The 11,290-nt window shown below is 33.6% G+C and overlaps 1 protein-coding gene across 1 annotated transcript; it reads right to left on the reverse strand.

Moving 5' to 3' along the window:
- Positions 1–28: 28 nt before the first annotated feature.
- Positions 29–8,640, reverse strand: LOC106468245 (NACHT and WD repeat domain-containing protein 2-like). The gene is made up of 8 exons (XM_022396575.1): positions 8,202–8,640; positions 7,383–7,723; positions 6,671–6,874; positions 4,984–6,524; positions 3,699–3,897; positions 2,637–2,821; positions 1,508–1,632; positions 29–815 (listed from the first exon to the last, which is right to left on the reverse strand). The coding sequence occupies exons 1-8, from the start codon at positions 8,608–8,610 to the stop codon at positions 598–600; spliced, it is 3,222 nt and encodes a 1,073-aa protein (XP_022252283.1). The 5' UTR covers positions 8,611–8,640; the 3' UTR covers positions 29–597.
- Between the last annotated feature and the right edge of the window lie 2,650 nt (positions 8,641–11,290).

Consider the following 11,290-nt stretch of genomic DNA (forward strand, 5'->3'; position numbering starts at 1 on the left):
ACGTTTTAGTTAGTTTTTTTGGGGGGGGGGGGGTAAGGAAGAATACTTCAGCCGTGTATTCAAAGGTCATTTATTCAACATCATATTTAATATTCTGATCACCCAGTTAAGAGAAACTTGGTATTAGCAATTATCAAAATCAAATGCCAAAAAGCAAAGCCACTTAGTTGTTAATGAAAAGATCACTCCTAAAATATTTTAGCACATTTTAAAATTCTAAAACATAAACAAACCAAGCAAATAATTACAAAAAAATTAATGGCAGTGTAAACAAGAAATACTAGAAGTCACAAATAAATTAAATGAACATTTCAAATATGATCCCAACACGTTTAATTTTAATTGTTTAAGTGCTATACAAGGATCACTTCCCGATAGTTACAACTCCTAGTAGAAAGAACGGTCCTCTAACAAGTCGCTATGTTCCCAAGATGTTTGAATACGGGTAGGAATGGCAAAACAAAGTTGTTTTTTAATACATCAGTTTCTAAAGTATCATGTCTTACAGTAAAAAGGTGTTAACACCATTCATGTGCGTGTAAGTAAGTAGAATGAAATTGCATTAAATTATCATTAAATTTCTTTAAGTTGTTTCACCTACTCCTTTTCACTTGCATCAAATACCTTGCCTCTGTTGTCTGGGTCTCCAAAATCTGAAGTCTTCCTCTTTCCATCTTTAACTGTACAACAGTGACAGAGAAGGAGAGTGATTAGTTTATCTTTACCTTTCAGACCCATCGCTACTGCTCTACCATCAGGAGAGAACTCGCAACACAATATGTCATGATCAGGTGTAAATACTGCAAGGCACTGACCTGTAAACAAAGAAAAGTGAAATTAGATACTTAATTTTCTGTAGGTAGCTATCATTTCTTTGGCTAATTAATAAATACAGTTACATAATTAGATAAAGTTGTTGATGAACACTTAAAGCAAACTTTTTAATAACATGCATGGGGGGGAGATTGTTCCTAAATAAAAACTTGTCCAGGTCTAAGCCAATATTTGACACATATATATAAAAAAACGTACTTCAAATTATTACTGTTACGTTTACCAAAATGAACATTTGTTTTTTTTTTGTTAAACATTAAAAAAGGAACTGAAGAAAAGGGAAAAACATTGATGTCAAATGAATATGCATCCTCATTTATCCATTTTTTTTTTTTTTTTTTTGTTGTTGTAAAATCCAAAACTTAGTATCAAACTGCATGTTGGTCTTATGTATTGCATTATAGTTTTGTGAAAAATCTGTACATGGAGAAAAATGGATATTTTCGAATTCAGTGTACAGGAATTACCATACAAGTAAAAACGTCAAGAAAATAAATCATTGTAGGCCTGTGTAATAAGCATTCATACTTTGTTGTTCCTTCTAGAGAATCCCTTATGCATCATACTTTCCAATGTCATTGGATTTTTCCCATTGAGGTAGAACAAAAGTACGATTATTTAGGCAAGAATATTGATTATTTTATACCTGACAAATTACACAAGAGATAGTTACCTTTAACTACATCCCACACTCTGATACTTTTATCTCTTCCAGTTGAGTCAAACGAAAGGCATCGAGTTCCACTTTCATCCATTTTAAGTGTATCGGCAGGTGCACTATGACCTCTCAATATAGACCTAACAAGATATTTCAAAATAAACTTTTATAAACACCTTCAGTTATGTTCCATAATTTTGAAGTACACTAATTATGTAATTAGTCATACTGAAAAAAAAAAGTTGGTGGAAAAGAAGTCAAATCTATTGATTTAACACACTATTAACTGAACTGGGTCAATACCATTTTCATTGTAATAGTCAAAACAAGTCAATCCAGAAATGTTTTTGGATATTTATTTTTTTGTATCTAAAGGTTTTGCAACAAGAAAACTGCGGTACCAAACTATGATATTAAATAATAATAAAAACAAAGTCCTAAGTGGGACCAAGTTAATTTTTAAACAACAACTACTTCAAAGTCACAGTGATGCCACTTTAACAAAGTTTTTCTGTTCTCCAATTTTAAGGTAATTTTCAATATGTAACTTGCTTTGCAAAATATTCCACAAATTAACAATTTCTTTGAAACCAAAGCGACAAGTTAATTTTCTTCCAATTTAAAACTGCCATCAAACCACAATTTAAATAGCTAGCAACTTTATGTGATATTAGAACATTACTATACATACACTAGGTGGCAGCACTACTATACATACACAAGGTATTTCTTTAGCAACAATTAAGTCTTTTAATTTTGATATAAAGGGTATTTTTGGTAATTGAAATATTATGTATTACAAGTACATATGGCTATGACACTTAACAGATACCCTGTTAATAATACAGACTTGTAACATTATGAAAGCAGCTGGTTTATACATCTGCTTGTAAACAAAGCAATAGCATTGAATGTCACAATTAATGTCCCCATATATTAAAGTGGGGTCCGGTGGAACATTAGCATCTTGAACCTGCCAATCCACACCAGCCAGATACAACTTCCCACTATGATTAACAAGCATCATTTAACAACTCTTAGTATTACCTGCATCCTCCATTTGCCGATCCACAGCTCAGCACACCAGCCAGATACAACTTCCCACTATGATTAACAAGCATCATTTAAAAACTCAGTAAATTACCTGCATCCTCCATTAGCCAAATCCCATACCAAGATCCATGTGTTTTCTAAGCCATTAACAACACAGCCTCCTGATGAAGAAATGGCAATACTACAGCTGCTATTTTCAGGCTTCCATTTCTTGAATAAAGTTCCACTCTGGAGATCATACACGATAATGAAGGTTGGACCGCTATCACTCAACTCCTACACAAGAGAGAGAGAGAGAGATAGCTTTAGTACAAGATCATTACTGTTCTTAAATAACATACCACTTGATAAGAATTACAGCAATGCACTTGACAACTGCCATAAAACTGAAAATTAACAGAATTACGAAATTATATTTATCTTACCCTTGGATTGAAACACTTAACATAAAAGGGGAAAAAAAAATTAAACTAATAAATTTGCCACAACAAGCATGGCAAATTTAAGTAGGCTCTCATTAGTTAAATTTTTGTTAAGCACAAAGCTACTATGGGCTGTGTTCACCACTAATATGAAAAACTGATTTTTAGTATTATATGCAGACTTAATGCACTAACTAAATTATTTCAAATGACAGTTTTCCTACTACACTACAGGTCAATGATACTAGAATTTCATTGGAAAAACAAAATTAGCTTAGGACACATTTGATTCTAGATAACTTACTGTTATGACAGTGGGGGTCACGTGACGCTAATGTCATATTCTCGAACGTTCACGTCCCTTCCTGAAGCCTTGAGAGGTTACTAGATATGCGGTATTCTTGTACACGCACACACACACACACACACACACACACACACACATATGGATTAGGTTAGGTAGCCCCATCAGAGATTTAGTAATTCCTGACATATTAATTTTTCTTCCCCAAAACTTTCACTCCTCCAGTTAAATATATCGTGAATAATTCCTACAGTTAGCATTTCTCCAAGTCGTTACACATTTAACCCAGCCAGCCTAACAAGGTCTGGTGTTAAACAAATTACTTCTTTGAGAGTAATTAAGAGCATGTTGTACAAACATTATTCGGTTACACAAGCGGCCCACCAAATGTCAATACCTTAAGTTACAAAACAAGTCAGTAACTCACCCTACAAACACACGCCACATAGTGCCCATCACTGGTGATTGCCGACATACGAGTTAAAAACTCGTGGTTTGGTATCCGCAGATCGTGCAAGAGCCTTCTGTTGGTTAAATCCCACACCAATAGTGGGAAAGGTTTTTGAGTTTCATCCCCACATACACAAATCTTTCCGTTGTCACTCACTAATAAGCTGTTTAAAAACCTGAAACAATAGAATATATACTCTGTTAACACCTTTTCTAGATCTGTAGCTTTACTAAACACAAAGAACTGACTAACTGCTATGCACAAGTTCACTATTTTTTTTAAAGTCATCCTCGTATGTAATAACCAAGTGTCCAAATCCAATAGAAAAATGAAACCAATATCTCAGTTCAATGAGTTAGCAAGAAATTAACTTTGCTGTTCCATCTACTCTTAATGTCAAAAAGGTATAACACTGTTCCGAGTAGTTCTAAAATTAACAAGTCTACTGAAAATGTTCACATTAATGCTATTAATGTCACATCTAAAGTGGCAAAAAAATATTTCTAAATCTGAATTTTATTCACCTAGGTAGCAGAGCAAAAAAAAAGTTCAAATTCCACCTCAAAAGTCAAGTAGTGTTAAATTCTTTGTAATAAAGTTCACTTATTATTTAGCTTAAAGTTTTAGAAAACAATACTGTAGCCAAATAAAGTAAAATCATTTCTGCTGTTAAGATCATTGCCAAGGAAAAAAAAAGAATTACAAAATTGAGAAAATGACGATACAGCTTGCAAGTCAAAAGTTCCATATATAACGTGAGAATTTAATTTATAGTTTGCCAAGTAGAAAAACACTATTGTACAAAGTCTGAAAGTCTTCAGTTATCCTGAATTTTCAGGACTTTATAATTTACACTTTCTCTTCTAAACCATTTTGAAGAGGAAATTTGTGGAGGTATGCTTCTATAAAAATAAAAATTAAAAAAAAAACTCAATTCTACACCTTTAAAGTTTACACCCATATTTGATATACAACCTCCAACTCACACTATGGAAACGAAACAACCATCAGGTGAGTACTTAAATATTAAGTTTGAAGTGATTAAAAATTTGTTATAATTATAAATTTAGCTATATTTATCAATGATACAAGAATCATTAAAACTACTGTTAATTAATAAAGCAGTACGAGAAGAAGCCATACTGTTAGAAAAAGATTATGCATGCAACTTATGTTGTGAGGAATGGCATTATATCAGAAGTCAAAAACAACTTGCTTCAATATGAGTACAACATACTATCAATACTTAGTACGACATTACCTGTCTTCACCAACTTTAAAGGTGGTCTCTAGGTCTCCTGTTCCCAGATTTATCATGTTCACGTACATCCGGTTCCTGGAAAGTGCTACAGCGTAGTTTTGGCTATGTATGCCAAAGTATGCCATCTTCTGGTTCATCACACCTTTCAACTTTACAAGAAGCTTCCCCTCATTCAGATCATAAACTCTGAGTTCTCGATTACACAAAACCAAAGCACGATAAGAATCAATCATCTTAACATTCTTAGGCTGTATTATACCTTTGATTGTTCTGACGGGAGCGGGTTCATAAATATTCCAAATCGTTATTTCTCCACTTTGGGTGGAAAATGAGATCACGTGAGTCGAGTCATTTTGCAACCAATGAAAGCCACAAAAATAACTTCCAATATTTACATCATTAGTTTCTTGTACGTAATGTTCTTGATGTAGATTTGGTTCGTAAAGACAAGGCATCAGAGGAAGAAGACTAGGAACTGGTGGGCAAGATGCAGTATGAAACATTGTTCTAACACAGGGAAATTTTTCACTTTCACTTGAAGTCATGATTTGAGATAGTCGGCCATAAACTTGAGACAAAAACTGCACTCCATCATACCTAAGAGCATAGCTGGAAAGTTGAATGACTTTTTGTAGGAGAAGTACATCAGAATCAGATGGAACACGAGACTGATAGATGGCAATGTCTTCTAGCACCTGATAGGGATCAGATCCTTGTAACTTACTTTGCAACCATTTTGTATTTAAAAAAAAGTTCTGTCTAACCCAGTTGTCTTCCAAGTGTTGCAAACAGTGGAAAGGCAACTCATCTAATTTTCTATGATTTGGATAATATTTATAAAAAAGTGGCTGATCTAGCACCAAGTTACTCACATTCTCTGAAGATTTTTCCTTACTGGAGTCCCTTTCAGATTGCCCTTGGAAATAGTTAAATAATGCAACACTAATGGAGGTGGTGGTCTCACCCACATGACGGCAGTACTGTTCACACAAGCACCTAAATGAATTTTTCCAAGATATTAAACATTTACTACCCACTATAGATGTATTTGAAAATACAGATAGTTTTCTTTTAACTACATACCAAAGCAAGATAGGAAAATATTTAGGAGTAGAAACACCCAAGGTAAGCAACACTGTTTCTAACAACGTTTTTTCACAGGTTATAATATCTAATACTTCAGCATCAGAAAGTCCATGTTTAGCAGTTGCTAACAGCCCAATTATAAAACCCAAGGTGGCACCACTTAAGTACTTCTCTATCTCTGTTACAGTGTCCATAAACACATCTTCTGGCATCTGTTTGATTATCAAGTCATCAGGTCCTTGAGCACTTACCCACTCAGAACTCTGGTGAGCTAAGAGCTCAACAGATATGGGTAAGCTACACTTGTCAAAACACTGTTGAAGGAGCTGGCACTGCGCGTCAGTTATCTTTCGATCTTTCCTCTGCAACACTTCTTCCACAAGAGACAGGCTCTCTTCTTGAGAGAATCCAGGAAGAAACATAAAGCTTCCTTCTGTCTGACTCAACGTGTTATTCTGAAAAGAGTAATGACATTTTGTACAAGAAATGGCAAATGTGTGGTTGAGGTGGGGGTTTAGAATATAGTTTACAATGAATAGTTTAACACTGATTATATAATTACAATAATTCACTAGTACCTCAGATATTAAGTCAGTCTTACCTTCAACTCCCGATATTCTACGGTTTCATCCCGAACACTAATTATCAATTTCACATGTTTTGGTAGTTCGGCCGGCAGCCACCTTAGGTCTCTACTGCTGAATGAAGCTACCTGGTCTAACCCATCTATGAAGATGATCAAAGGATGGTGCGAAGTTACTTTGTCCATAATTACCTCTAGAACTTCTTGTGGTTCCCAGCCACTCTGATGTGCAAATCAACAGGTTCTAGTTATTTTATTTTGAACACGTTATACACTTAAATATCTGGAAAATTTTAAAAACTTTAGAAGTACAATTTGTCAAGTTTTTCAGAAGTCTTAAAATTTATCTGTCAATCCCAAGATAGATGCTCTATCCAAATATTAATTGAACTTAAAATAAAGTTCTATAGTGGTAAGTTAAACGTTAAACTAAAACCTCCACAAGTTAAAGCCTTTAACATCATTAACTGGTGCATTTTTTCTTCGTATGCTTTTTTTGAAAATTCATATCTCATCCAACACTGTTTTAATCACTTTCATTTCATTTGTGTGTAGAGTTTTTTCAATATTTCAAACACCTTCTATAGAATTGTTTGTTGAATAAGCTGTTCCTTTCTACTACCACACACACACACACACACAAGGATTCGTTAATCACTGTCAAAATCTCCTAATTAGTTACACAGTTATCAGAGGTAGTAACTACTGAATACAAGAGTTAATGACTTACCTTAGACGCTAAAGATGGATGTTCACAAAAGAGAGCACATCCTTGTTCACATATGCTTCGCAAAGCTTGATCTAGTGTTTTTGATTCTGAAGTTGTACCCATAAAGCGTACAATAACGGGAGAAACTGGTAACCACTCCGAGCACTGTTGTGAAGCCTGGGCCATTAAGGCAGTTTTACCGCATCCAGGAGGTCCATGGATAACGATAGGATGAGAAGAATCTGAAGTAACATACTTCTGTAATTCTGACAAAAACTCTTGACGGCCAATAAATGAAGAGAGAAGAGCCTTGCAAGTTGCTGCCTGCTGTACAAGTTCAGTATACAGTTGATTTTCTATACCTAGGGAAGAATGGGGTACAAGAAAATAAGAATAAACAGAAATTACTGTACATTCCAGTGTCTGAAGACTGATATAACGTTAAAGAACTCAAGATTACTAAATAACAATACACAATTTTTTAAGTTGTCATGTTATTAACATCAATGCATATTATATCACCAATATCCATCACAAGATGATTAAAATAAACAGTTCCATCATTTGTTCAACTTACAACTGGGTGTTGTCAACCGTTATAATTAAGTTATTTGGTTAGAAGTTGACAAAGTAGATATTATCAACTGGTTTTCCTCTGTTAATAGTTCTAAAATAGTGGTGGTCATGTTTGAACTGTGGGAAAAAAATGGGGAGAGGGTTCCCCCAATTACTTGAGGTCCATGTATTATTTTAGGAACTGCTCAGATCGTAAATTCAAATGTTGATAGTTTCTCATTCAATTATACATCAGTTAGTAGTTAAGAAAAAAAAAAAAATTACCTTTGTACAATTGACGAGACTCTTCAATAAGGTCTTCTTCACATAGTCGATCAATCATTGCACAAAGTTCTTCCTCCACAGTTTTACACAACTTATTTAAGTATTCCTTGTGTTCCGGTACAGCTTCTGGATTAATGCTGCCATCGTGCCATTTAACACGAAATACCAACTTCTGCGATTCTGGAAGATGTTCATCCAGATATAGTTTCAGAGACTCCAGCTTTAAAGCAGCCGTTTTTTCAAGGCTAATATCATGATCTTTATCACCCTTTACAGATTCCTCGGTCTTGGAACGGTGAGTATATCTTCGTTCAACCCACAAACAGTACTTAGTCATCGAGTAAGAAACGTTAGTTTTTATTTCATCTTCTACGACTGTAATAACCAGACAAACGAGAAATCTGTACATTTTGAATTTAGTGAAAAATATACTAAGATACTATTTAATTAAAACTTTACTATTCTAAGAAAGGTTTATTTTCAACAATAGTAGAACTTCAAGACAATGATTATGTTTATATATAATGTAACAGATTAAAGTTTAATTGCAAGTTAGCATTCTTTTACAACCTTAATGTCCAATTTATACAAAAATGTCAAACCTGTTGATAAATATTTGGATTTTTCTTTTTCTCCTAAAGTCAAGTTTAAGGTTTCTAACATTTCTTTTGCTTCTTTTCTCCATTGACCAATAGCCTCTAGTTTAGCATCCAATGAATTTTGAAGTATACCAGGCACATGTTCACTGATTAATTTTAGAACATAAGATGGTGGATTTGCATTTTCATCAAGAAAATACCATTTTTCAAAGAGTTCTTTCTTCTCCAAAGACACCAAGTTCCCAATGAGTAATTTGAAATCAGTGGCTATAACTTTTCTTGGTAACAAAGGGTTATCCAGTACATCATTAAGGAAGACCTAGGGACAGGGAAATAAAGATGAAAAAAGTTTTCTCTCTATTAACTATCTTAATTCATAATATACCACAATGTTCCACAACTCAATTAGGCTAGACAAAATAAAATAAAAAAAGAATACTCTTAACTCTTTCATAACAATGTTGGAGCACTTTCACAAGTAATCCATGCCAAACATTTAAGGGGTATTATTCCAATCATTTAAAATATACTTTACCAGAGTAATTAAGTGTCCTTTTCCTTTTATATCCTTAATGGTATCAAGACAAACTTCTTTGAAACTGTGGTCATCCAGACAGTCACCAGCAAAACCCCAGTGCAAGTCTACAACATTGAGCTCGTATCCACTTTCAGCACATTTTAACCTCAACTTGGGATAAACTTCTTCCATAAAAGCAGATCTTTCTATCAAAGTGTCTAGGTAATCAAGAGAGGTAGGAAAGAAGGAATTATCAGAAAGTTAGCACAAATAATGAATGAATATAAATAAAAGTGTTTCTCTTAATTCAAATCCAATAACGGACAGTTTTGTTTATATATATTAAGAAATCCAAATCACTAGAAGCAATGCTATTAGTTATTGTTAACTTTAAATACAGAAATGATTGGGAGGGTGGAAATTGGGGAACATCTGGATGCAAGTGATCATTGCTCTATTAGGTTCATTGTTTTGCTGCATATGGAGATAAGAAATAATGATATTTTGGTTAAAAATTTCAAAAGCAAAATTTGAAGGGATGCGATAAGAGTTCTGTTGTGAATTGGGCAGCTGAGTTATTTGGAGACACTGATCAGATGTAGAAAGTTTTTAAATATTCAATGTAAACAATCCTAATAGAAAGAAAAGGGTAATTACGAGTATAAAAAAAAAAACCAGGTTGGCTCAAAGAGTTTAAGAAATAAAATTAATAAAAAGCATCACAAGTTTAAAAAAAATTTAAGTTGACCAGTATGACAGGAGACTTAGAAGATCAAGAAAGTTTGTGATACAGGAAATTAGGACATCAAAAAAGGATGTAGGAGAAAAAGTTGGCTGAAAATGTAAAAATTCACAGTAAGGATTTCTTTAAATACATTACTGAGAAACAAAATGTTAGGATAGGGATAGGACCCTTGGGGGATGATAAAAGAAGGCTAGTATCTGATGATTATGAGATGGCTGCATTATTAAATTTTACTTTCTTTGGTTTTCACTAATGAAGTTAAGCAGTATTCAACATCTTGATCAGTTGATAAATAGAAACTAGATCAAACAAGATCACAGCATTAATTCTGAGCTGGTTAAGAAAAAATTGGGAAGTTTAAAAAATAAGACTCCTGGGCCAGGTAATATTTCCCCAAGGGTTTTGAAAGATTGAATATGCAAGCCACTTACTATTTTGTGTGTGCAGGTACCAGAGGATTGGAGTTTAGCTAATGTAACTTATTTTCAGGGAAGGTAATAATTAAATTATCCCAGTAATTATAGACCCATTAGTCTTACATCAGTTGTGGTAAAATAGTTGGAAAGTCTGTTAAAAGATGCTTTGCAAAGTCATATAACAAAGTTTAGAATTTTATTGGATAGTCAACATGGTTTCACTTAGGGAAAATCTTGCCTTACACATCTTTTAACATTATAGACCCATTAGTCTTACATCAGTTGTGGTAAAATAGTTGGAAAGTCTGTTAAAAGATGCTTTGCAAAGTCATATAACAAAGTTTAGAATTTTATTGGATAGTCAACATGGTTTCACTTAGGGAAAATCTTGCCTTACACTTATTTTAACATTCTTTGAAAAGGTTACTCCTTGATGTAGATGAGGGTAAGGGTGTAGATTTTGTGTACCTGGATTTTCAAAAAGCATTTGACAAGTTTCTACATAATGGGCTGGTAAATAATAAAAAAATGGAGTTTAGTCAAACTGAATTAATGTCACAAGTGGAGTACCTCAGGGCTCAGTCTTAGGACCTTTGCTTTTTTTGAGTTGCATCAATGACATAGATGAAGGGATAATCAATAAATTACTTAAATTTGCAAATGATATTAGGGTCTTGGGTGTTGCTAGCTGTGAAGAGGATACTGCTGATTTACAAGAGGATTTAGATCATTTAGTGAGTTGGGCAAATAAATGGCAGATGGGTTTTAATTATAATAAATACAAGATAATACATGAAAGTTATCATAATTTG

Source organism: Limulus polyphemus, unplaced genomic scaffold (genome assembly GCF_000517525.1).
Source record: "Limulus polyphemus unplaced genomic scaffold, Limulus_polyphemus-2.1.2 Scaffold2932, whole genome shotgun sequence".
In the NCBI taxonomy this organism is placed as follows: domain Eukaryota; kingdom Metazoa; phylum Arthropoda; class Merostomata; order Xiphosura; family Limulidae; genus Limulus; species Limulus polyphemus.

What these genes read in the sequence shown, in the direction of transcription:
- LOC106468245 (XM_022396575.1), bottom strand. Translation starts at nt 8,610, where the DNA reads ATGTACAGATTTCTCGTTTGTCTGGTTATTACAGTCGTAGAAGATGAA. An exon ending in TAGAATATCGGGAGTTGAAG is followed by an intron (nt 6,525 to 6,670) that starts GTAAGACTGACT and finishes TACTCTTTTCAG; the next exon opens with AATAACACGTTGAGTCAGAC. An exon ending in ATGTGGCGTGTGTTTGTAGG is followed by an intron (nt 2,822 to 3,698) that starts GTGAGTTACTGA and finishes TCTCTTGTGTAG; the next exon opens with GAGTTGAGTGATAGCGGTCC.